This window comes from Chrysoperla carnea, chromosome 5 (genome assembly GCF_905475395.1).
Source record: "Chrysoperla carnea chromosome 5, inChrCarn1.1, whole genome shotgun sequence".
NCBI lineage: Eukaryota > Metazoa > Arthropoda > Insecta > Neuroptera > Chrysopidae > Chrysoperla > Chrysoperla carnea.
Genome location: NC_058341.1, coordinates 4,429,178 through 4,457,036, shown reverse-complemented (window position 1 = coordinate 4,457,036; position 27,859 = coordinate 4,429,178). Strand labels below are relative to the sequence as shown.

Sequence of the window (27,859 nt, the reverse complement as noted above, 5' to 3'; positions counted from 1 at the left end):
AGTAAACTAGGCAATTTATATCACATAAATGTAATAAAATGGTATGAAAATATCGTAAAAGATTAAATTTATGCATCAATTTGGTTAATTATTTGTTTTATTTTTGGAAAGCAAAATCACATTTAACGTCTAAAAACAAGCCCCTCTTGAATGAATGAATAAAAAAAATCTAGTGGCAAAACTTTTGGGTCGATCCGTAAGTGCACTGGACTATTTGTACTTAAAGTAGTTCGGTTGTTTGAGCAACTATGGTAAATGTAAATTTTTTACGGAAAATTATAGTTCAAAGTACCTTGATCACAATAAACATAGTTTTGGGGACTCTTACAGGGCAAAATTGTGAATTATTTCATTTGAAAATTGTGATTTTTAACATAGTACCTTATTGAAGAACTTACAATTATTTGGATTGTACAAATATTAATCGATAAATGAGTTTTTATAATGAAGAAAATTTATCACAGATTCTGCTTATGCAAAAAGAAACATTACCTTACGGCATTTTCCAGAAAGAAAACATAAAACAACTTCAAAAATTAACCAAATTGACATATAAATTTAATCTCTTACGATATTTTTATACCATTTTATTACATTTATGTGATGTAAATTGCCTAGTTTACTAGTAATGTGACAGTCGAAGTGATTCAGATGTATATGATTCAGAATAATGACTCTGGATGGCGGCCAAATGGAAAACAGAATGTGAAATAACTCCGCCAAACCAGTAGCTTATTTCATTAAAGCATACGAGCAAGATTTGTAGCGTAACTCTCTCGGCCAGGGTATCTACGAGACATCGATTTCTACACTTCACGGAGTAATATCTTGGTTCCGTGAATAAATGGGACAGGAAAGATTTTTCGGGATTGCTTTCCTAAACATCTGGAAATCGATAATATTATTATCAACGCCTTTCGATCTCAAATCCTTTATTCTCTTTTCTTACCTGTTTGTTGAGTAGCGGAAAAAATTCTAGGATTTCATTTCAAATAAAAGAAAAGTATTGAACTGACAAAACAATAATTTATTTTTTCACACTTCACGGAGTAAAATCTTAGTTGCGTGCCTAAATGGGACAGGAAAGATTATTCGGGATTGCTTTTCTAAACATCTGGAAATCGATATTATCAACGCTTTTCGATCACAAATCCTTTATTCTCTTTTCTTACCTGTTTGTTGAGTAGCGGAAAATAGATTCTAGGATTTCATTTCAAATAAAAGAAAGTATTAAACTGACAAAACAATAATTTATTTTCAATTATATGACAAATAATATACGGAACAGTAATTTCGGTCAGTTGAATCTTCGTCATTTTTTTGAAAATCGGTAAAGTTTTTTTTTTGTATGCACAGCCAATTAAAATTAATTATTGTCAACGAAAAATCGAGTAGAAATAAATAAATATAATTTTTTTTATTAAAAATTTTTGTTGTTTTTTTTTTTTGGATTTTTCAATTTTTCTTTTACATGAAAAAAATCTTAAATACTACAAAAAAACACTATCCAAAAAGTTTTAGGAGTAAGTTTTCAGAGTATATTTATAAAAAAATATATTTTACCTTAACTATTTGATGATTTTGAAATGTTTGGGGGCACTGAATATGAAAAGGGCAGATGTGGGAATTAAATGTCGAAACGAGAATACACAAGTTTTCACAACACAAAATAAATTTTTATACACAAATGAAAATGAGATTAATCTTAAAATTCTAAATAAATTATGGAATTCCACATAAAAATACTTAAATAAAAATTTGCAAATTCTAAAATGAATTGAGAGAAATTAAAGTAGCAAATTTTATTTGGACCTCAAATTAATTAAATTAAAAGAGTGGTGTATGGTTTTAAATTCACATTGAAGTTGGTGACCAAAAGTTCATTTCTCGTAACTCTGATGGTTTTGGACGAAATACTTGAGATTTGATTGTATCTGATTGGGTTATCGATTCTGGAGGTGTTTCTGGTGCTTCCATGTTTACATTGTTCACGTCAACTTTTGATGTTGATTTTGAAAATGTGTCAATTTGTGAAGAGGTCGTGAATTCTTCCTCCGAGATGGTATTCGCTGATCGACTTAAAACCTCGCGGGTTCCAAGTAATCCAGAAAGGATCCAACTACCTTGATATCGTTCAACGTTATCAACAAATGCACCAGTAAAGTAGCGATTATGTAATTTACGTCGTGATTTTGGCGATGAATTCGGTGATGTTAGTGGGGTAGTTGGTAAAGATTTACTGCCACGTCGTGAGAATGGATCAAATCCTTGTGGGATACTTGAAGGTGGTGAATCTGAATGAACATTATTTGAAGGGCATTCACCATCAAGTGATGCCTGATGGAAACCTCGTAACGATTTACCAGATACCATTTGATTTGCTACTTGGATAATTGAGGTACCGCACGCAGCTCCTTCACCCTTGAAACCGTCGTCTGTACCAGCTGATTTTACACGTACAACTCCTGGTGTGTTTTGTTTTGATTTTGGAATATCTGCAAATAAATAAAACAATTTATTAAAATTTCTGTATAATAATAATCCTTACTTCTTAGGGCTGTAAGGGATTGAAATAGGGCTACAAAGAGGGTAGAAAGGGGAGTTCTTTAAAAACTTAAAAAGTTCTGCATCGATTAAGCTCAAATTTTGACACGGTATACAACCAGCTTCAAGGATTGTTTTTACCTTTTTTTAATCAAGAGCTTCATTCCCTTTAACGCGAGTGGCTCGGTACCAAGAATGTCTCAGAACTCATATTCATTGTCACCCGAGGTGAAGCCAATTCTATCTGCCCTTCTATAAGAAATTTTTTGGCCTGTTTACAAATATTAAAAATAATTATCTCATTATGTGACACGATTTTTGGCGACAAAAGAAAACCTTTAATTTAGCATTTCAATGTTGTGAACAATTAAAAAATTTCAATTAAATGTTGAGTCAAAATTGATAACACTACAGATGTTCATAACCTTGTATCAAGTCTGCTGATAAAAATAAAAAAATATTAATTCGCCTTCAAAATTTCCATAATTGTTAATCATATTTTATTACAAAGTTCAACAATTTTTTAAAACGGAACAAAGTTAGAATTTTTTTTAATGCAATTGTGATTTTAAGAAAAATGTGTTATTTTCAATCCTGAGGGAGTTCGTTTAGGTAACGCAGCTCCTGCGCTACGAACTTTATAAAAATGAAACATAAGCTAATGAAGGAATATAATTATATCGAAGATATCGACAACATGATGTCAGAACGATATCATGTCAATTACCCATAAGGCAAAGTAGGCACGAGTTTACAGGCTCGAGGTTACAAAAGGCCACACGTGTAAATTTTTAAACATTAAATTAATTGTGCAAGCAAGTATGCCAAAAATTTGAGTCCGTAGATTGACATTTGTTACGTTATTCAAATGTATGACTAATTCATTTAATTTTGATAAAAATAAATTGCAAGCCTTGGAAGTCTATAGTTCAAGAATACGAAAAAGAACACAAAGAGGCTACGGAAGAGAAAACTGACAGCAGTGAATCTACCAAAAATATTACTTCTTCATTATCTGGTCGGGAAACATTCAGAGTGACAGTATATCTAGTAATTATAGACAGATTTGTGGTTGAACTTCAAAAGAAGCGCGATTTGTACAGCAATTTTCTAGAAAACAATTTTCTAGAAAATTTTCGTATTTAAGCAATTTTATCAATTTGAACACTGAAGATGTTCATAATAAAACAAGTGAGTTAGTAAGGATGTATTTTGGAAGCTCGAGTCGGAAAACTACCCCGAACAACCAACTCGATTTTACAGGTTCTTACAAATAAAGAACTGGAAACTAAAGAACTAAATAAATGGTCTTTGATAGACTAGAGTTTGATGTTTTTAGTGGAGTCACCGATTTCAACAATCAATAAATTTTATAACTTGCAAACGAAGAATTCTCTCTTTAAATAATATCATAACATAAAAGTTGGCAAAATTCCAAAATAATTTCTAAAAACTAAAAAAAGTATTTACCAAAAATAGAAATATTAGCAACAAATATCACTTTAACACAATTAACAAAATTTTCACAATCACTACTTTTTAGAAATGAATATCCATTGACCATTTCTGATTTACGCAAACGAAGAAAATTATATTTTTGATCAAAATTATTTTATACAATTACATAAAATTAATTGTGAATTAATTGGCACATATTCAGTGTTTCACTAACAAGCTAACTTATGTATGTTCGTCGAGATCGTACAATTTAAGTAATCACATGAAATTGTGTTCAGTACTGATACTTATCCAAGTTTAAAAATAAATTTTGACGTCAGACTGTGTACTTAGTCAATAAAAAAACTCTCCTTTAAAAAAAAGCCTTAATCTCGCGTGTTCTAATTTACGCATAAAAGAAACTTTAAAAGTCACAAGGGGAATTTCTATATGAGAGTGCTAGATCACTGAATGCTTCTTCAGGTTTTGTCTAAAAAACCGGTGTAGGTAACAGAGATATACGAACTAGACATGTGTTTGAAACTCGAAAAAGAAGTTTTATCGAGAAAAATGCTTCAAGCAAGAAATGTGGGACACATTTCACGCAATTATTATATTCGACCTGGACTTTCAGGTTCAATGAAAAAGCTCACTTTGCTTTATAACTGATAAGAGATAGAAAAAAACTTTAAATTAAGAAACAAGTGAAAACAAATAATTGACTGACTTAATTGTTGAAATACCATGTATAGACAGTTTTGATGACGCAATCGTTTGTTTTTTGACGTCAAGAAAGATTTCCACTCTTAAATAGCCACACACACATAACTGATATTCCCATATTAATACATACTACAAAATTTTCACCTAATTAGCGCCCTCGTGGATAAACAGTGATGTTTACAAGAAAATGTTTCAAACAAAAGTTGTTTATTTCTTTATATAGAACATTTTTTTCATTTAAACATTTGTTCTATCTCTAACGGTTTACAAGATGGGTCCTACGCACCCAAGACCCAATTGACCTATGTTGCTCATTTACGAACTCGACCTCACTTTTACGTCTTAAGCACACTATAAAAATTTCAGCTTGATATCTCTTTTCGTTTTTGAGTAATCGTGATGACAGACGACAGACAGACATACGGAAATGGACTAATTAGGTGATTCTATGAACACGTAAACAAAAATTTTTTTCGTAGCATCAATATTTTAAAGCGTTAAAAACTTGGGACTAAACTTAATATACTATGTATATTTCATATACATGGTATAAAAATTCCCGACAGGTAGGGTAGGGAATACGAATCCCGTTTCAAAAAAATATATAAACTTATATATAAATATTTACCTTTAAATTTAAATAAAAACGTTTCAAAATCTGATAAGAAATTATTCCAAAAACTATTCGAAGCCGTTTTTGTTTGATTAGTCTTAAATTTTCGATACAAAAAATTACTTTATTTCCAATGAAAATAACAACACAACAAATTTATTATTTACTATGGAAACCGTAAAAATGTAATTGATTTTGTATACTTTGATCCAATTACGAATTCATACGAACTGTGAATTAGTTTATAAAAATTTCAATTTATATATCGGAAAAATTTTTTGTGCAAATAAAAAACAAAAAAACTATCAAAACAAAATATTTGTGTGATAAGAAGCGGTTCAATCTAAACGGTGGAATTTAATTCGTGAATAAAATAACAAATATAAAAGTACTGATAATGTACTTTGGCAAAATATTATGATAATTATCTTTTTTAAACGGGGAGCCCGAGACAGTTAAACTGTAGTTACATGGATTTCGAAATTTCGCATATGAATCAATGCTATTTAACGATAGGTACAATATATGGACTAGGTGTACCAAGGTTTATCCTGGCAGAACTTTGCACTTTCATGGAAATTAATTTGTAAGAGACCATTTTATTACAAATTTGATCTATTTTCAGGAAAATTTGATGTGACAGCTCTTATCGTGGCAGAAAGGTCTGTCACACCGATTTTTAATATACAAAGTCAATAAAATTGTACCCTTATCGCGGAGTTTATTTCTTTTTTTGTTCGTTTTAAGTTCTTCTTTCGAAATATCTAGGTGTGACTGCTCAAAACTTGATCAAAATATTTGTTACACCAGAAAAAAATAAAAAAATCCTGGCACACACCTATCGTTAAATATAATTGATTCATATGCGAACTTTTGAAATCCGTGTAAGTGCAGTTTTACTGTCACAGGCTCCAGGTCTATAAAATTTTTATCAATAAAACTATTTGAACAAATCCACATTAAAAAAAATAATCACGTCATGTGAGTTTTTTTAAAAGACGAGCCCCCAATAAAAACTGTTTTTGTTTGCCAACCCACTCAAATGATTGTTTACTATACTTAAGGGAATGACGTCACAAACAAGGAGACCTTCATCAATAAAATCAATAATATTTTTCGATGCATACAAATTTTTTTTTAAATCCAAGGTTCTATTTTTAAACGTTATTATTTTTATCCTAAAGATATGAAGTGTTTTTTATTTCCGGTTGTATGCATATTCCAACAGACGGTGCCTGCGGATATTTCTGTGTGCAATATTGAAGGCTTTTCATTTATTTTCAGTATTTCCGAAGTAATAATTACCGGAAATTAATACTTGCATGATGACGAATTTAGTTTTGGATTTCAACGCCGTATACAGTGCGTTCATTTCAAAAGTATCCATCCTTAATAACTATAGACCTGATGTGATTATGAAAATTATGAAAACACGTCAATTTCGATATCGAAGGGGAAGTTCTAAAATGATACCTAGAGAAATTTAGGTATCATCCCTTCACATCCACTCAACTCGACTTTGAAATTTCGAATTGCATCTCCCTACCTTATGATACCCCATTTGAAAGGGCATACACTTATCTCTTCAACGCTAGGAATATTGAGAAAAGTCTTTGAACTTTTTTCTGGAACTAACTTGAATGGAAAATAATGAATAATAAGATGGGGAAAATATCAAAATTATGGGAAGTACGCTTTCTTGTATAAAACCTTTCACATATTGATCACATGATCACACATTTGAATGACTAAAACGCATTTTAAGAAATGCATGATCACAGAATATCAAAATGTTTCAATTTAAAATCATGCCAATATCATTAATTAAGTATTATTATTTCAGTAAATCAGTAAGGTCACAACACTTGAGGTGATATCTACTTTAGAGGTCACAAAAATGGGAAAAACGTATTTCTATTTAAAATATGTATTGGGGAATACTTTCTATGTCGATAGCTTTTTTTCTAGTTTTTTTATTTAGACAAAAAGGACATTATCGTGAGTATCACGTTGAGATAATCTCGATTAGTTATTAAGCGACTTTTCACAAAAAAGCTCCTAGAATATCCAAATTAAGTATTTTCACGTATATTTCGAAGCCGTTGTCGGAACTGGTGAAAAATTAATAGTTTTTCACTGTGATTACGTTCATTCGTTGATCCATGGGTTGGAAATGCCTTGTATAAGTCGAGTTAGCACGGGTCTATGGTTTTTTTTTGCTTTTTGGTTAACCCTGTAATAAAAGCTAACAAATCGACGAACAATTTCTTTTGAAAACTGCATTTTTAAGGTCAATTTAAACACGATTTTTGTATTTCTTGTTCCTTAATATTTCCAGATTATCTAAAGTTTTACCTATTACTCTTTTTCTTTGCAAAATTTGATCAATTACAATGCAATGCTGTGAATGAAACAAAAATTTCCTTTTGTCCCGAAGTTTTCCAGGTAATTAGAATATATTTCTATTAAATTTACCCGAAGGAGATAAAACATTTCCAGATTTTTACAGTTTTAAATTTCAAAATTCGATTATTTTCATAGTTGTTTTAGATCTGTTATCGGATACGAGTTGGCAACGTTTTCGTTAGTTTAAGACGGCTGGATTTCAGATATTTACTTATTTCTCACGCAATTGTAATAAAAATAAAGAGGGGAGGGGAGTAAGGACGGTAGTCTTTGTTTTAAAGCTGAAATAGCCCAGAGAAATGGGTGGGTAACTGCTAGTTATTAAATAAGGAAATACATACCTGGTGTAACACCGATTTGTTGTGTTTGTGCAAGATATTGTTGACATGGTACCGTATGTTTATTAAATTTCGGTACTTTCTTATCAATTGGTACAATATTTTCTTGTCTGATTAATTGTGTGATTGGACGATAACCATTATCATTTTCATTTGCTGCTGCTAATTTAATTGCACTTGTGCGTGTTGTTATATTTGACATTGTGCTACTTGAACTGTTGTTGCTCGATGTTGATGTATTGTCATCTTCACGTTTGTAACGTATAAAAAAGAAACTATCATCAATACTTGGTGGTGAGAAAGCATGATCATCCAAATCCATTCTAGAAAAAATATCAAAATTATTTTATAAAATTTGCTAGTCCTGTTTTTACAATTGTAGACCATTTTACAAGTTATGATCTTGTTTTTGGGATGAATCTTCCAAATGATCAAAATTCGATGCGAAACAAAAGTCGTAGGGCCTGTATGGAGGATGGCAAAACTTCCATACACGTTATTTGCAAGTGCAAAAATTTGCAGAAGGTCAGATTCAGAATCTTCGGATTCGAAACATTGGATCCATCAATCCTGGAAGAGATTCCGACGGAAAACCTGTGAGGTTTCAGCGTGGCGTCTGGCCTTGAAAGAATGCTATGCCTTCATCTGATTTTCATAGCATCTCTTACCCGAAGACGTCTCGTCTTCGGATGATAGGTCGTTCTTAACGTGGGTACAGAGAGCCCTTGATCTAGGTACTCAGGATCTACTTACGGTACTTCTTTTATGTTTTATTTATTTATTTACAGAGAAAATTTTATTGTTTGATAATTTCCAAAAATACTTTCTATAATTACCCAAAGTTCACGGCATTTCCGGATTTTAATGATCCGAGGTAATCGATGAAAATGAAATTAAAATTACTTACTTGACATCAACTTTATTCTTCATCCATTGTGGAATTAATCCAGATCCTAATGAACGTTCGGCTCCCGTAGATCCCATGATGATGGTTGTTTGGTTATTTTGTAATTTCTTAGTTTTTATTATTTTGTGCGTTTAACTGTGCGTCCAAGTAAGAAAAAATTGTGCGTAAAATATTTGTGCGAATAACTGTGCGTAACGTTTAGTCAGTAGCGTTTAACAAAACAATAATAAAGAAGGCAAAGAAAAAGTTTTACGAAGAAATAAATATAAAAATAAACTTAAATAAAATTTTTGTTTTTTCAAATAAATTTTTAAGATATCATTGTGGTCTTAACTTAAGTAATAATTAATAATTAATTAATTTAATTAATATTAATTAAAATATTAAATATGAAACAAACTTAATAAAATACTGAATATTTTAAAATTGTGCAATTTTCTTTTTAATATAATTTTTTTAAAGCTTTTTGTTGTTTTTAAATAGATTTCACTGTATTTTTTTTGAGTATTTTTGAGTGTGTTAGTAGTGCAATTCTTCTGGTTCTTCTGTGTAATCCGGATAATAATTATTCTAGAAGTTTTTTTTTTTCTGTACGGATACAGCGCCGCACTTAAGAATACGCTTTGGTCATTCTACTAAGCTGTAACAAAAGAGAAAAAAATTATTAATTTAATGTTCCAGAAATTTCGAGCTAAACTGTTTAAAACATGCAATATGTGGATAGATTCAAAAAAATTATTGTTTTTAAATTTTATGATGGAAAGTCATTTTCATATAAGTAAAAACAAAAAAGATTGCCATTTTAGTTGGGTAAATCTACCGGATTTTGATAATAAATTCGATAAATTTTGGGAAAAGGCTAATGTTTCTTTCGTTGTACAGAAAAGGAGTTTTCCGGTTCCAGAACGATCCTCACGACCTTCTGCGAGCGGTTTTTATCCCTACATTGCTTTCTTTGATGAAGTTTTCTTAAATATCTCTGATTCTATTGATCAGATTGAGACGAATAAAAAGAACTTTTCAAAATATTAAAACAATAAACATTTGCCTGGTCTAAACTAAACAATGGATTGTTCTGGATTTAAAATGTAAATAAGGTAGATAGTGTAATCCAAATAATTAAATTAATTGCAATTTCAATAATTTTAAAATAATGTTTAAATAATTTCATAACCAAATAAGTAATAATTGTATCACTAATTAGTTTTGGTAAGTACTAGTTTCAACTTGACTGTATTAATAAATTAATTAAACCGCCAGGATGAAATTGCACATGAGCGTATGATCAAAAGATATTGAGTTTTTCTTCAGTAATTTTCTTTTACACTTTTTTACTAGTGTGCCAGATATTTTGGTCAAGTTTTGAGCAGTCACTCCGAGATATTTCGGAAGTAGAATTCAAAACGAACGAATTAAAAAAAAAGTAATTCCGCGATAAGGGTAAAATTGTATTGGCTTTATATATTAAAAATCGATGTGACAGCCCTTTCTGCCACGATAATAGCTGTCTCACCAAATTTTCCTGAAAATAGATAAAATTTGCAATAAAATGGTCTCTTACAAATTAATTTCCATGGAAGCACAAAATACTTTTTCTGCCACGGGCTCTCCGCTCAATACGCTCATGTACAAAACAAAATAAATATAAAGGTAAATTAAAAAGCTATATTTCATTTAATATTTTATTGATTCTGAAGTACAATATTTGTTATTTACATAATTGATAAGTAATTTTCCCATAATTACAATTTATAATCCAAATGTAAACAAATTGTTAATTATTTATGTATTGACTTTTATATCTTTATCATAATTTTAATATTTAAATAAATATCAATAAAAAGGATCCTGCAAAAAATCAATGGTATAAAATAGGTGCCCCGCCCAAAATCAATGATCTACAAATAAAATTTACAAAATTTAACCAAACCCCTACAAATTATTGGGTACTCAACCCTAAACTGGCACTTGAAACATATTTAAGAACATTCCCCATTAACTAACCTTTCAAACTTTATGAATTCTCTAGGCTGTTTTTAGCCGCGGATACCGTTAGCCACGGATACCGTACTGTGGAATTCCTAACGAATTGAGCTAGCTCTTAACCTTTTGGTGAAGACTAGAATTCGTCTTATTCCTAATTTTTGTTAGATTCTGACTCCAGTTATGAGAATTTTCGTGGAAGAAAAGTTTTTAGGCTAGACCGATTCTGATCCGGAACCTAGACTAGAATTTTTGGATAAAATAAACAAAGAAGTAGGGACACACCCCCCAAAGTTTCAATGCAAAATTTTAAACCTTTGTTTGATATTAAATGTTGTTTTGATACAAAATAAAAACAAAAAATATCTTTAAACTTAAGCTATTTTATTTTTTAACGCTGTTATCTTCCCTTTTTTTTTTGTAAATAGAAAAGTAAGCGATATACATCGATATCAATTTATAAATGTTATTGTTTTTTTGAAAAATTTTTATTATCAATTTATATAATGATGTAACTATTTTGAAAATTTACTAATGCCTTATTTACTTATCAAACAAAAATAGTTGTACTGCCTTATTTACCATTATGAATGCTTAATTAATGCCTCCTAGCGACTAAATTATTACATGCAGCGAATAGATACTGATAAAATAAATTTTTTTGAAATTAGGTACTATTAAAACAATATTTACGTGACCTATTGGCATACATTTGGAATTCTTAATATATTTAAATAATTTAGTATAATATTTTTAATTATTCCCGATTTTTGTTGAAGTTTAAAATGATCCATAAACTCGATTCTCGAAAGCTAAATTTGGAAGACGACGCAAAATTGAATAGGAGCGATCATTCGTAGGTGTTGATACAGGTAATAGTTTAAGTTATTTATTTACTTAAATAATCGGACAGGCCAGCCTAAAATTTTCAAAATTTAATAGACTTAGTTCAACTTTATATAAAAAAAAGGTAAAACATTTATCCAAAATTGCCCTGGCGCTCGTATATCCTTAAACTTACTACTCAACACTCCTTACTCCTTAACTTTTGGGTTTGGACAAAAGTCCAAAAGGCACTTTCGACTTAAAATTGTTCAGAGAAGAGAAAGACACTCGAGTCACGGAGCACCCTTTATAATTAAGACTTATACAGAATAACTCCCTCCCCTCCCCGATTCTATTCATTAAGGTAATAAAACAAATTTAAATACTCGTTTTAGAAATTTAATGATAAACACGTGACTATTTACTGATGAGATGTGGGTGAGTTGACACAGAAGCAACAAATCTAATCATGTGATCCCAAAGTTTATAAACAGTCACACACGATTTATGAAAATTGCCAACAAATTATTAGATATAATGCCAAAATCAAAATACATAATAATACATTAATTTATCTTAATTTTTAGAAAAAAAATGTTCCATTTCATAAGATAAGAAAGGCTGAAGTTTTCTAGAAATAAATTTTTATTACTTCTAAAAACTGTTAAATTTTTTTTGCACCAAACCTCAACGAAATCTCTTTTTATTCATTGATTTTCATAATGAACTCAAGATTTTCCTAATTTTCTCTCTAATTCAAGCAATCGATATCGATTCTTCAGCATAGAATCTGCCTGGAATACCTACATATTTCAATCAGTCTCTTTGAATCAACTCTCCTGGGCTCCAAGAATATTCGACCTAGTATTTTGAAATCAGTTTTTAGATCAAAAATGAGTTTTTACAGATGCTCTCCTAATTCTCTAAACATTTTGATTTTGTTCACCACTTTTGTACGAAATTTGTTGTTTGTCGTTTTTAGCCACGGGTACAGAGTAGCCACGAGTTACGGTAACAATGAAATTCCGCACGAGTCAAGCTAGTACTATTGAATACCTAAATACTTGAATAAACGTAAAATTTACAAAAACAATTAGACATGTGAATCGCTCGATATTACGTCAAATAAATTGACCATTACTTGACCAGAAAAGTCATGAAAAGTAAAAACAATGATTTTCCAAGTTCAATTAACTAATTTATTTTCATATTTAAAATTAAAAATTCTCACGTATTTCAACAAATATTTTTTACGTTTGTTTTTAAATTTTGATTCAATGCCAATAATGTTATTACATTATCCACCGAAAAAGTATTATTTACTTAAATTCAAATTAGCATAATTAACAGATTTAGGTTCTAATAGTTTTTAATTAAATAATGCACTCATTATTTTATATAATCTGAGTTAATGAGTTTGATAAAAAATAACAATTATTCTATTATAAAATAATTTTCCGATTTGATAATGAAAATAGTTTTCCTTATCATGAAAAATTGTAATATTCTCTGATAAAGTAGAACCTCTTTAACTCGTTTTGTAGCTAACCAATCAAAAAATAACAAAAATTGAACAGTAAAAGATAAAATAACCGTTTCTTCAATCAATGTTTAATAAAACAACTCCAAGCAAAATTTAAGATCCCCTTTAAGCTTCCTTAAATTGAATCCTTTAAATTTTTATGTTCATACGTTTTAACGTTTCACTTGAGCTGATCGAGATTTTACTATACTAAATATGCTTGTAAAAAGTGTCTATCAGTCTGTCATCACGATAAGTCAAAAACGAAAAGATATCAAGCAGAAATTTTTATAGCGTGTTGAGGACGTAAAAATTGAGGTCGAGTTCGTAAATAAGCAACATAGTTCAATTGGGTCTTGGGTCCGTAAGACTCATCTTGTAAACCGTTATAGATAGAACAAAAGTTTAAATGTAAAAAATGTTCCTTATCAAAAAATAAACAACTTTTGTTTGAAACATTTTTTTTCTAAACATCACTTTTAATCCGTGAGAGCGCAAAATGTATAGTATGTATGGGTATATCAGTTATATATGTGTGACATGTAATGTGATAGAGTAATCAACACTGTCTTTACATGGTAATTCAACAATTAACTCAGTCAATTGATGTTTTCACTTGTTTAGTATATGATTTAGAAACACTTGTAGATCAGGGTATGCGTAATCGAACTTGCAAAGCTGTAAAAACCATAATGGCTCAAATCAAAGATTTTCGTCTACAAGTTATTTGCAAATTGATAAAAGTTTTTTCGCATGAAATTAATTACCTAAGCTTATTATATCAAAGCAAATTTAATTACGAAATAACTTGACCATAAATATTAAACCGTTTTTTTTCGTAAATATGCAAAATTTACTTAATGATAAAAAAAAATTGTGTTTAAAATTTTCTTATCAGCGCCGCAAACATATAAAAAAAAATCGTTGAACTAATTATTTAAAAATAAATACTTACAATCAATTTTCGCAATCACAAACAAAAAAAAAACACAAATTTTGAATGGTTTAAAACACAAATGACTTAAAATAGATTTAAAACAAAACTAGAAACTAAAATCGAGGGACACTCTAGGATTATTTTAATAATAATAAAAATTTCACGGTCAAATTTATTATAAATTTACCGGCATTATACGACGGCTCAATATGTTGCTTCGTCTCAATTCGAATACTGCGCAATATACATCGTAATTGTGTTATCATACAAAAATTTTTGTATATACTGGGCTGCTGTATTTCTAAAGAGTGGTCATAAAAATTGACTAGCGAAATTCCTTGATTATTCCCGTTTTTATACCCTGTATTTATATAATATATATCAAGGTATACTAAGTTTAGTCCCAAGTTTGTAACGCATAAAAATATTAATACTACGAACAAAATTTTGGTATAGGTGGTCATAAAATCACCTAATTAGTCCATTTTCGATTGTCCGTCTGTCTGTGAACACGATAACTCAAAAACGAGATATCAAGCTTATCGCTTTTTATAGCATGCTTAGGACGTAGAAAGTGAGGCCGAAGTTCGTAAATGAGCAACATAGATGTCAATTGGGTTTTCGATCTTGTAAACCGTTAGAGATAGAACAAAAGTTTAAATGTAAAAAATGTTCCTTGTAAAAAAATAAACAACTTTTGTTTGAAACATTTTTTTGTAAACGTCACTGTTTACCAGTGACAGGCGCAAATTATATGGTATGTATTATATGGGAATATCAGACTGATACTAAAATTCCCTAACTTTTCGAAATTTTAAAAGTTCCCTGGCATACCCACAAATCGATTGCTAAACTGAAAGGAAATGAACCCTAATTTTACTTGAGAGATATATATATACTTGTGATAAGTTTAAAATACACCCCTGTATATAGTTCTAAAAATTTTACAATTATAAATATATAACACAAGGCAAACTGATGCTGTATGATGGAGTCTTCGGTCGATAAAGGCATCGGCTTCCTAGCTGTACTATATATATCCCTATCAACCACATCCATGTGGGGTGGAAGAGAGGTATCTATCTAGATTGTTACATTTTCATAGAATAGAACATTCGAGATGAAATGGTTTTATTGACGTTTTTTTCGAAAATTGTTGCTTTTCTTTCGTTCATTCATAATTTTACAAGTTGTTTGCGGCAGATCAGTTAAATACTCTCTAAATTAACATTGTATGCAAATTTTTCTCTTGTTGCTACCTCTCCGCGCATGTCTATGTCATCCTTGAAATGTAAACAAATTTCCAGAATTGAATGGAAAAATTGACTCATTAATTGTTTTTGTCCAATAATCGTGTTTTAAGAGTGGCGATAGCAAACTTGTACAAACCGGTACTACAGGTGATTTTGAGTATTGATTAACAATCGATTTGATAATAATACATATAGTTCAGGAGCTGAAAAAAAAATTGAAGAAGAAATGCAAATTGATTTGTACTTATATCTAGGCGACCTAGAAACATTCTACAGGGTATGCCAAATTATACAGTCGTTCTTTTCTAGTTACAGAGTGTCACAAGTTTTATAAAAGAAAATAATATTTTTTGTAAATATTCTCAAAACGGCTGCTTAAAAAAAATTGGAAATTTGTCATTTTAATATACTATGACTTATAGCTCGTTTTGTAATAAAAAAATAACTCAAACAAATTTGCAGAGTTTGATGGGGGGGCATCATGTTTTGACATCAGATTGGACCTAGTTCTTCGACTTGCTGTAATCGTCAATTTAGATCCTAAATTGATCCTAATTTTGTTAAGTAATAATAAAATTTAACCATTGAATTTCAATTTGCAAATTTGTTTTCTTTCAGAGTCTGATGTATAAACATTACTGATTACATAAAACAAAAGATCATGTAAGATGTAAGATACATAACTGTATAATTATTTCACCTCAAGGAAAAAACCTACTTTAGAATTGTGATTATATTATTACTTAAGTAAATAAAGTTGATTGCAGGCTATTAGATCAAAGTAACTGCAAATATTCTCTCTCATGTAATATAAAACAAAATCAATGTCATATTACTGTGTTGCAAGCTATTACCTGCAATTTTTCATGTAAGGTGAGGTTTTCCAGCAATATAGATTGGATTGGGAAACTCCAGAAATCGTATGATTTCTCCTGATTCCTAATATCAACATACATCTTCCAGGGTCCATAAATCCGATCTTATACCATTTCTTAGACTGTTATGAAAAAACTGAGTATACAAAACATATACTCAGTTTTTCATCTTCCCAAAACTTTAAGGTCGCATCCCTATTCTGGAACTCTGGCGAAATCTTTTAATATCGCCAAAAAGACCACTTAACATTTGTTGCTAAGTGAAACAATCAAAGTAGATCAAAAATCATGTGCAATTTAAACGTGACACTTAATTATTTCATTTTTAAAAAAGTAATAAATTTTCAACTTCACATTTTCATCATAAAAACAAAACGTGTGATTAGTATTATGTTATGGTTGAAAAAGATCTATGAATCATTTGGAAAAATGATTAAAATTTTCACACAATAAATAAAGAGCATTACAAAATATATATGTTTAAACAAGATTGGTAAGTTGATGACGTTAGCGCGACAATATTATGAAAATCAACCCAGCATGAGATATAATTTACATAAATAAATAATACGCGATAAGCTATTTCAATATGTAATCATAAAAAAAAACCCAACGGTTAAGTGTGAAAGTATGACGTATAAAAACATTCAGTTGCACATTATTTCTAAATTCCCAAATACATCACAATTTTCCAGTGCAATTGTTCATAGTTTTCCTTCAGATATCAATACATGGTATACAACAAAGTCGCTTCCCGCTGCCTGTCCCTATGTTTCTATGTGTGCTTAGATCTTAAAAACTACGCAATGGATTTTGATGCGGTTTTTTTTAAGTAGATAGAGTAATTCATGAGAAAGGTTTTTATATATAATCTTATGTATTATTACACTAGCAAGTTTTTTTCTGTCCTACTCTTATCTTCCGTATTTCTTTATCAAATTCCATGATTCACCCGTCATTTTCAAGCTTATTATGTCTAGGTTTGACGAAAAATATACTCACGGTCTAAAAATGTATTTGACTTCTAATAAAAAACTTCTTGACTTGTTAATAAAAAATAAGATACGAGAAGTATATAGTTCCTACCGAGTGTCCTACGACACCTCTCGTTCTTTTTTATTCAAATCCTTACTAACAGGTTCGCCTAAACCATATCCCCCCCCGTGGTGCCAAAATCAGACGACGCCAATATTTTGTCTTTTGTGGGACCCTTCTCAACAAATTTACCTTTACGGTCTTTATTCATGATAATTTTGAAACTGGTTACGGGCGCAAAATTCCGAATTCACTGCAAATATTGAGTGTATTTTTTACTAAGCAAAAAGTGTCTCATTTTTACGGAATGTACATATCAGTTTAAAAATTGTAGGAAATTAGAAACCATTTGAAATGATGTAAAATTTAAATCATGGTACCAAAGTTGCTTAGTCAATTATTTTAGAAAGTAAGTATTAAGTACACTTTTTTTTTTTAAATAAATAAATTTTTTTTTAATTTAATTTTTATAAATATTTCATCATTCAAGGTGAGACTTTTTTTGTTTTTGGTTACCATTATTTTTTTTGTTATCACTTAATTTTAACGTAGATAATAAAATATTTTTAATTAATGTAAATTTAATTGTTTTTTCAAGCAAAAAAACAGGCATGCGAAGCCTGTTTAATCAACTACTTAATTAGATACTTAAGTGTTGTCATATGATTAAATTGAAACACATGTTTTAATGCATTTGATACTAGGCTTTGTTTTTATGCAATTAATTAAAATTCCGTACCAAAGTTAAATGTGTAGTGGTGCCTAGATATTAAAGAAGTTCATTTCTATCCGTAAACATATTAAAATGCTCAAACAGATTTAATTAGTATCCATCCAAAATTTCTGCCGCAATAAAAATAAGCTCCCTTATGATCGCACAAACTTTACAGTTTTCAATTCTTTTTAGTGTAAATAGTCGTAATTCGTTGAGTATTTCAGAATTGTTTTGCATTTACTATTTTAAATTTTTACAGATATCTTTAATTTATGGTTCAGCATGATGATCATAGATGGCGCAGTAAAATGTGAAATTAAAATTAAATTTTTTTAAATATATCTTTATAAATTATAACTCATGTGTTATTCTGACGTATGAGCCATATTCTTGTACAGTTTCATTGAAATCCCTTCGATAGTTTTTGCGTGAAAGCGTAATAAACAAACAAACATCCTTACTTTTACATTTATAATATTTAGGGATATTAGATGAGAGACACTGCTCCAAATGAACTCAAAAATTTAATACCAACGCAGCAGAAATTTATAAATATCTCAGACATCGTAATTTTACTTTCCGCCATTGTATCAATGACGTAATTCGAAAAATTTCATTCATAGAAATAGAAAAGAATGAAGGAACAGTGAATGAAAAATTTACTTCTTCATTGAAAAATTTTCTAATTAGTGTAGTCATATTCTGAATTAAAAACAAAATGATTATTTGTAAATATTTTTTTATCTCAATAAATTTCGTCCTTGAATCAGTCTTGTCCACATTTTAAAAACATAATAAAAACAGTTTGAACGATTGTAAAATATAGGTTACCTACATATGAAGACCCACCCTTATCGAAATATCGAGAAACATCGTTAAAATAATAACGATTTATATAGAACATTTCTAAATGAGGACATTCTTAGAATTTCAATTACTAGGAATCTATTTTATTTGTTTTTAAGTTGTTTATTAAATTACGTAATAACTATTATTTGAGTAAAAATTTACTTATTTATTAATTTTTTTAAAATTAATATTCGTTGATACAATTTTAACATCGAATTAAACGTTTTTTTTATTCTAGAAAATTATTTTATTTTTCTACTTTTTGAAAAGGTCGTCCATCTTTTAACTACGTATATAATTTTTATAAACAATAACAAAATCTAAATATTTTATTTGAGTAGTTATAAAATGTTTTTGTAAGTTAATTAAAATTTCTGAAATAGATTAATAAACAGATTCAATTTTTAAGAGAAATCTTTGAAGAAAAAATACGACTTTCTATTCATCAATGAAAAAAATATTAAAAAACCATGCACAAATTTTTAACTTTTCTAAGAAAGAATGGACAATTATATAAAAAAAAATAAACTTACTTTGCTTTTTCTGCACATTGTTGATGTTTCACGAAAATAATACATTTTGTTTTGAAAAATTAAAAAAGGCGTAAAAATAAAAATTTTACGAAACAGACTCAATCGAAAAAAGCCACCGACTGAAAATTGATTAAATTGTTACCAAGGTATCAAGCATTTTAAAGGAACACAATATATATAGCGATCTCTTTTTAATATTTAGAAAGAAAATGGTGCAGATTTATGTGATTGGTTGTTTTCTGGTAAAATCAAAATGGTTGACAGCTGTAATGAATGTTAGTGTACTTTTTTTTATACCTATTTTATGGATTTCAATAAATATTTTTTAATTAATTTTCATGATTGTTTTGGAAAAATATGATCTATTTCTATTTTAATATGTGTAAAAATTGAATTTCGAAGCCATGAATCTCGATTAAGAAGTCAAGAAAATATTATTTTTTGTAAAATATTCATACATTTCACCATAGATATTCATATTAAACATAGAACGCTATTCACAACAAATATTATAAATTCATGTCAAAAAACATTCAACCCAAAACCAAATTGTAAAATTTAATTAAATAATTTTCGGTTAAGGTAGTACTATCGGTAATAGACTTTGCATTCAGAATTTAATGAAACTTGGCATAGTTGTCCATTATTATATCATAATTAACCAGTTAAAGAGAACTGAAAATCTGAACGTCCAGTTTTGTGAAATATAATAAAATCTGTGATTTCCCACAAGGATCAATGTTAATATATCTTTTTTTCAGTTCTCTGAAGGTGCCTAAAAAATTTAACTGGTTAATTATGATATAATAATGGACAACTAAGCCAAGTTTCATTAAATTCTGAATGCAAAGTCTACGATGGTTAAATAAATTTCAAAGAGTAGATCGAAAAAAATATTCATTTTTAAAGAATGATGGACGTGAGAATATTGGACGTGAAATATTTTCTAGATTGAACATTAACTTTATGAACTAGCCATCTAATTTAGTAGATAGACATCCGTGTATTTAATTTAAAAAACTTAATATTCGAATTTCTATATTTAAAAGTTATAACATTATTTTTAAAATTCGACTAGAATAATTTTAAGTTTTAAACGTTAATCGTGAACTTAAACAAAAAATCATTTCAGAGTGTTTTATAGAATTTAATAGTTAGCCAAATCTTTGAATTTGCCCATAGGGCTTTTCATCACAAATTTTTTTTGTGCGCATGCGTCAGAATCAACTATCTTTTTCGTACTGTTTTTTGTAAACAACCATGCTAAAGTGTCCGCTATCCGTGTATCAAAAATTAAAATATAAATCAAAGTTGATTAATTATAAAAAAAGTGAAAAAAAAAAATAAATCGTAAGTCAAAATAACCTGAAAAAATTTTTTGTACTCCATTATAATTATGTTGTCTGTACGAAAAGGAACAACAAAACGGTGTTGTTATGGAGTATGTAAAAGTGATACACGATACAAATCATTTCAAACCAATAGATTCTATTTTATAAATTTTCCAAAGCCTTGTCTTGAATATCGAAAAAAAATAATCAAATCATCAAGCAAATTACATATTAAAGCATGTGCAAAATGTGCGAAATGTGAATTATGGGTGAAAAAATGTGGCAGAAGTGACCGAGGTTTTAGATCTATTGATGATGTTACTAAGGATACTTATATTTGCTCACTACATTTTCTTGGAGAAAGTGGTCCAACTGAACAAAACCCTGATCCTTTAAGCTATCAAGAGTTTCAACATATTGATAAATCAATTAATAAGGTAAGGTATAAAATAAATTATACAGAAATATAACTTTTGGAGTTATAACCTCAAACCTGTTTATAGGTGCCCAAAGCAAGAACCAGCTTATCCGAAAAATACAACAGAGTTGATATGAAAAAAGCAAATGGATTAGAATATAGAAAAATAGATGATATTCTACCAGATGCACAGGTACAGTGTGAATAATAGAAAATTATAAAAAAATTTTATTCTTAATGAAAATTTTTCTTTTTCTTATAGACATCAGTGACTCATGGAGGGGTTCACAACGTAATTGATGATAATACTTGTTTTGTTGAACAAATATTACCAGATCAAACGTCAGACATGAGTATGACCCTTGGAGATATACACCGTGAAGAAACTAGGAAACATACAAGAGCAATAGAAATTCAGACAGATTCGATAAAGATGCGTAATAAAATTATTCAGGTTAAGTTACCAAAAAATTCAGCCATAGAAATTCAGACAGATTCGATAAAGATGCGTAATAAAATTATTCAGGTTAAGTTACAAAAAAATTCAGCCATGGAAAAATTTATTATATCTATTCGCAGTGATGAAAAAAGATGCATATTTTATACAAGTCTTCATTTTGAGCAAATCCAAGCTTTACATAGATTTTTGAGTCCAGCTTGCGAAAACTTAGATTATTGGGGCAGTCGAGAGTCAAAGCATGAAAATTCCGAAAATAATAGTAAATACAAATTTACTTCATTACAGCAGTTGATTTTGGTTCTATTAAGATTACGAATGGGATATTTAACAGAAGATTTAGCTTACAAGTTCGATATTTCTACGGGGTTTGTTTCAAAAATATGTACAACTTGGATTTATTTTTTGTACAATGAATTTACCACTCAATTGAAGCCATTTATGTTCCCATCTAGGAAAACAATAGCCGAAACATTACCTAAAATATTTCGGTCTATAAAAAACATAAGAGTTATTGTAGATTGCGTTGAATTTTTTTGTCAATCGCCGTCAAACTTTGAACACCAAGGTAATTTATATTCAAGTTATAAAGCTCATACCACATTTAAAGTGTTGATAGGATGTACTCCTAATGGATGTCTTAGTTTTGTATCTGATGCATTTGAGGGTTCAATATCGGATCCAGAAATATTTAAACGATCAAAAATAGCAGACTTATTGCAACCTGGAGATGTAGTACTAGCAGATCGAGGTTTTACGGTTCATGATGTAGTTGAAGCTAAGCAAGCACATTTAAATATTCCTCCATTTTTGAATGGAAGAGACCGTTTAACTGCTCAAGAGGAAATTTTGACGAAGAAGATAGCAAAACAACGAATATATGTTGAACATGTTATTGGGCGCATAAAAAATTTCAGACTTCTTTCCACCGTTTTACTTTTAAATATGCGTCCTATCATGTCACAAATTATATTTATCTGTGCATGCTTGGTCAACTTTCAAACACCTATAGTTTTCGACGAATTAAATTAAGGCCAGTGTGTTGTAGGAAATAAAAAAACTGAAAGTCAAAATAATTGTAATATAATTATATTAAAATTTCAAAACACATAACACTTGTAATGTTACAATATACTATTTATATTTTTATATTTTTTGTAAAACATCACATTTGTATATACGTGTACTTTTGTAATTTCTTTTTTTAATTATAAAAATATATTAATTTAATATTTTTTTCTTATGTATCCTTTTTGTGATAAATTAAGAAATATAAAAAAAATAAAACATGCTGTAAATTGTAGATTTGAAAGTTGTTCATGAAATATTTTTCACTTAGATAAATCAAAAGGTATTAAACAGCGGGGAATTCTCATTTCAAAATACTCGGGAGCCAAAATATTTTGATGAAACGCACTAACATGCTTCAGTACAGGTTCTATGAAATTGCCATCATAATAAATCTTCTCAATATGGAAACCCTTTGGGCTCCAAATAACAAAGTCACACCACAATCTCTCAGTTATTGCCATTTGAGTTTGTATTTGGTAGTAATATGCGTGACTTCGTTTTAACTTCATAGAAGTTCGAGTAATGGGAGTACAACAAAATGAAGTACGCTGTTGAGGTGTAAGAAGATGTAAATCAGTCGGATAATATTTTTCCAAAATTTTTGGACACTTTATTTCTAACACTCCGGTTGTATTTTTCAATGGATCTGAAATTAAGCCATCTGGCGATGCGCCTAATCCTGGATACTTGGAATTCACCCACAAGCCACTACTCTTTACTTCGTAAGAAAATTGTTTAGAAGTAAAGTCTTCATATTTTTTACGCGCAATGTCTTCATTCGCTCGACCATATTGCATTGCCTCAGTGGTTATATTTTGCTCAACCCACAATTGAGATTTGACTAGAGCAAAAATTTGGTCATTCGTTTTCTCAGTCTTAAATACTTTAATTTTAGAAGCTGTTATCAATATTTTACGGTATTGCCACCATTTATTATCATTACTTTGAGCTCCTTCAGTTATATCTACAGGCCCAGTTATATTATTGCACACATTAGTCGTTAGACGATAAACTAATGTCTTTAAATGACTTTTCCTTGGTTTTTCTAATACATAATCCTCGTATTGCGGCTGTAGTAATAATTGCCACATTGAAGGAGCTTTTCGACTAGCATTTATTAATTGTAAATCTGATAAAAAATTATTAATTTTTTGTTTGTCTATAGGTCTTGTTAAACTTCGACCAGGATCATATGACCTGCGTTTACTCATGTCATTTTTATTTTTATATTGCTGCTCATCTGCTTTGTGAGGTTCTTTTTTCTTTCTACCTTGATTCCAGCTACATAGTTTACTTGTACAAGGAACATTATCTTCGTCACAATCATCCAAATAATTCAATAGTACATATAGTAGGGCAGCTACATGAGAACAACGGCCCATACTAGAAGCTTTGCAATCACATGTACCATGAATCACTCGAGCAGTTAACGGATTGACCATAACTGACACTTGATGAATTTCTTTAGCCTTATACGAAGCTTGAATTTTGCACTTCATGCAAAACATTTGATCAGATGTTACGCCTTCAAGAATTTCAAAAACGTGGCCGCTTTCTACATACAATTTTCCTCGTTTTAACGGTTTTGACGTACTATAATCAGCCTTTGGAGTTTGATTATTATTGTTTTCATTTTCAACATCACTGTTATCATAGTCGTCATCTATGCATGATGTCACTAGATAATGGTACATAGATCCGTAGGTGAAATTCTTAGGTACTTTGTCAGAAGGAAATGGTTGCCAAATGTTAGGATAATTTATTTTAGGATTCTGCACTACATTTGGATTTTGATTAAGTGTATTTAGAATATTTAGCCATTTTCCTTTGTCAACTGTTTGGTCCACTGGTACATTATTCCTAATTGCATTTTTGACTCTGTAAATTATTTATATATTATTTATTTATTATGTCGCATTAAACATTTTGTTTCTGATAAAAAATTGCTAAACATATTTACATTTGTCTAATTAATAATGTCATGTAGAGCCTCAAAATATTAATGACTTAATTTATTAATTACTTCCGTAAGTATTACTCATGTTAACTAAAATATATTTTCAATTATTACAAATGAATTGGCATTATTAATAAGAATAAAATTGTAAATATTAATTTATTTTTTTGTGTTTTTAGATAGTCAACAAATGTCAATGTCTAACCTCTCAATCAGCTCACTTTTTTTCCCTTTTTGCGGACGCCCATGACATTTTAGCCACCTTTTCAATTGTTCACAATTATGAGCTTCAACTGAATCATAAATAAGTGAAGCACCATCGATGGTTTTTTCCAATAATTTATTTCTTTGTGGAGATAATAGTCCTTGCCCATCCATTGTTTATTAAAACAGTACGAATTTTTTGAATTTCCGCTGTTTCAACATGGCGGCACGCATGCGCTTGTCTGTTGATGAAAAGCCCTAATAGGGCCAAAATATTGCTTGGATCTCAGATTGAAGTTCAGGTTTCGATTTAATTTATACCCCAGATGATCGAAATTTCGACATGGCTAATAAAACTAAATATGGAAAAAATCTAATCGATTTTTAAATTTCGAGGGCTTTTTAAAATTACAAAAAAATAAAACCAAAAACCATAGATAAAGAATTCCGAACATCACATCTCTATCTTTTTTTTTTTTAGTGTTTACCATAATAAACTGTAGTTGTCAAATTTAATTAAAAAAAACGTACAAAAAATATTTTCAAAGAATTGAAGGCAAAACATGCTTCGAACATTTCGATATTAACTAGAAACACATCAATAAATTATCAGAAAAGATGTCTGATGATAGAAACCTAAAAACTTTAGTCAAAGCCGCTCTCTATGTAGGTGGCACAGCTCTTGTAGGCTATGGAGGATATCAATTGTATAAATATTGTAAAAATAAATATTCAAGATCTGTCGATGAAGGTTTTGAAGATGCCACCAAGGTAAAATCATTATTGGCTATCAATTTTATTCAATTGTATAAGAATTCTAAAGTTTTTTGCGTTTTATTTTGCAGTTAGAAGATAGTTATATTAGAAAAATATTAGTTCTGGGTTTAGAAAGTTCAGGAAAAAGTTCACTTGTTAGCAAATTGACTCAAGTTAAGCATGTTATCAAGCCAACCGAAGGATTTAATGTTACTCCTATGGAAGTAGCTGAAATTGTATATAATTTTTGGGAAAGTAAGTACCTGTTTTATCGATTTATTGCCGATTTTTAAACTTTCAGGTCCTTAATTCTCTAAAGAATTAACAAGCCTAGACAAAATTATTATCAATACCGACATTAGGGACCAAGCTTCACTCGGGTTAGAAATTTAAGCGTGAACTATTCCCGTGGGAGGGCGAATCCCTAAAAGCCTGTTGGGTGAATGAAACTCGCTCGGTAACAGAGCCGAGGAGATCTTGAAACTAAACAGAGATGATATTGGAGTCATCGTAGAGTTACTCACAGGGCATGATAACCTGAACAAGTTCCAACATCAGATTGGAAAAAGACAATCTCCCGCGTGTGACAGATGCGGAGAAAATTCAGAAGAAACATCGATTCACTTTCTCTGTTACTGCCCGGCGCTCATACAGCAGCGAAGGAAATGGTTTGGTCCGGCCATAGTCGAACCAGAAGAAATTAGGAAACTCAGCGCTAGGCAAATCCTGGGTTTCAGTACATCAGTTGGTTATAAAAGCCACTGAATGTAGCGGGGATAGAGTACAAGGGACTATTTGGCTAGGTGCTCTGAACCATTGCTTCGAGGCGCGGTGCTCGAGCATGGCCCGCTAACCTTCATACCATACCATACCATACCATTCCCGTGGATGTCTAAAATGATCCACCGAAATATCGAAAATATTTTTGGCTTCTTTATTCAATTTGTGTTCAAATTTTTTTAATTATTCAATATTTCTCAAAATAATAATATTATTAAAAGTCGACAGAAGCTAAGAGTAAAACAACCAGCCTTAAGTCTTTTTTTAACGATTAATTTGAGCACATGGAAGCCATCTGTCGATAACTAGACGGAATAGGGAATATTCATGTTTTCTTTTTTTTTGTAGTTGGTGGTAAAGATAAGGTTCGAAAATTCTGGTTAAATTTTCTCCAAGATACCGATTTATTAATGTACGTGATCGATTCATCCGATATCCATAGTTTACCAATTACCATAAAAGAATTAAAAACACTTGTGGGTGATGAACGTTTAAAAAACGTACCAGTTTTGGTCATAGCCAGTAAATGTGACACACCCGGAGCGTTAACAGTACGCGATGTAACCGATGCCATTGATGTTAAAAGTATTGAATCGTACAAACATAAGGTGAAAGTTTTGGGTGATACAAATCCAAGTCCAGAAGTGGATGCAATTGAACGAATACGGCAGACTATTATAGCACTGGTCAAATCGCCCAGCAAATAAAGAATTTGATTATTTTAATTTTAGAGTGCCTTCCGAATGTCATCTTTGCACACGGTAAGTCAAAATTATTTACGATTTCTTATTGGGGCGTTCCAACCCGATCGTTTGGTGTCATTCCACATCAAACTGTGTATTACCACAGCTAGAGCTTGCCACATTTTTAAGACCTTGTTTGTTTTGATAAATTTTTCAGATCATATCAGAGATATAAAGTATACAAATGCAACAATTTTCCACAACGTGTACAATTTTCTGAATCTTTTAAAAAAAATAAAAACTACTCCAACTGGTTTCTTAATTTTTCTCTTCCATTGTTTTTGTACTAAAAAAATTTTAATAAAAGAAAAAAATCGTAAAAATGTACTAAAAAATGTTTAAAAATTTGAAAATGTATAATATTTTCGAAATAGTAATTTATTAAAAACATAGTTTAAATTATTTTAGCTTAAGGAATCCCACCGCCAAAAGGGAAAACTGCTGATTCAAGTTTTCTTTTTATTGGTTTAAGTCATTCGAGATGCTAAAGTTATTTGAGCTTTGGCTGTGTTTCGCCAAATCACATTAAATATTTAGAATTGATTGCGCAAATTATTTACGCACATTTTGAGGACTTTGGGAACGAATTCGAAGGAATTTTCATTCCTATTGATAACTGGGATTCTGGGAATTGCAACCCCAACTGG

At 29.9% G+C, this 27,859-nt stretch overlaps 4 protein-coding genes and 1 long non-coding RNA gene across 6 annotated transcripts; 2 read left to right on the top strand and 3 right to left on the bottom strand.

The window, feature by feature from the left end:
* Nucleotides 1-1,518: 1,518 nt before the first annotated feature.
* On the bottom strand, nt 1,519-9,266 carry LOC123301591. The gene is made up of 3 exons (XM_044884419.1): nt 8,969-9,266; nt 8,065-8,384; nt 1,519-2,495 (listed from the first exon to the last, which is right to left on the bottom strand). The coding sequence occupies exons 1-3, from the start codon at nt 9,043-9,045 to the stop codon at nt 1,855-1,857; spliced, it is 1,038 nt and encodes a 345-aa protein (XP_044740354.1). The 5' UTR covers nt 9,046-9,266; the 3' UTR covers nt 1,519-1,854.
* Nucleotides 9,267-9,505: 239 nt separating this feature from the next.
* Nucleotides 9,506-19,635, bottom strand: LOC123301644. Its single transcript, XR_006535438.1, has 2 exons — nt 19,496-19,635; nt 9,506-9,608 (listed from the first exon to the last, which is right to left on the bottom strand). It is a non-coding gene; the product is annotated as an uncharacterized LOC123301644 (long non-coding RNA).
* A 1,201-nt stretch (nt 19,636-20,836) lies between these two features.
* On the top strand, nt 20,837-22,762 carry LOC123301570. 2 transcript variants are annotated; one of them, XM_044884380.1, is made up of 4 exons: nt 20,837-21,263; nt 21,330-21,437; nt 21,507-21,666; nt 21,739-22,762. In XM_044884380.1, exons 1-4 carry the CDS (start codon nt 20,892-20,894, stop codon nt 22,731-22,733), a joined length of 1,635 nt encoding a protein of 544 aa, XP_044740315.1. In that variant the 5' UTR covers nt 20,837-20,891; the 3' UTR covers nt 22,734-22,762. The 2 variants fall into 2 exon arrangements, with proteins under 2 accessions (XP_044740315.1, XP_044740314.1); XM_044884379.1 differs by having other exon boundaries at nt 21,507-22,762.
* A 270-nt stretch (nt 22,763-23,032) lies between these two features.
* Nucleotides 23,033-25,107, bottom strand: LOC123300306. Its single transcript, XM_044882862.1, has 2 exons — nt 24,992-25,107; nt 23,033-24,650 (listed from the first exon to the last, which is right to left on the bottom strand). The coding sequence occupies exons 1-2, from the start codon at nt 25,105-25,107 to the stop codon at nt 23,033-23,035; spliced, it is 1,734 nt and encodes a 577-aa protein (XP_044738797.1).
* A 319-nt stretch (nt 25,108-25,426) lies between these two features.
* On the top strand, nt 25,427-27,518 carry LOC123301608 (ADP-ribosylation factor-like protein 2). Its single transcript, XM_044884438.1, has 4 exons — nt 25,427-25,704; nt 25,779-25,944; nt 26,818-27,230; nt 27,370-27,518. The coding sequence occupies exons 1-3, from the start codon at nt 25,552-25,554 to the stop codon at nt 27,174-27,176; spliced, it is 678 nt and encodes a 225-aa protein (XP_044740373.1). The 5' UTR covers nt 25,427-25,551; the 3' UTR covers nt 27,177-27,230; nt 27,370-27,518.
* The last annotated feature ends 341 nt before the right edge of the window (nt 27,519-27,859 follow it).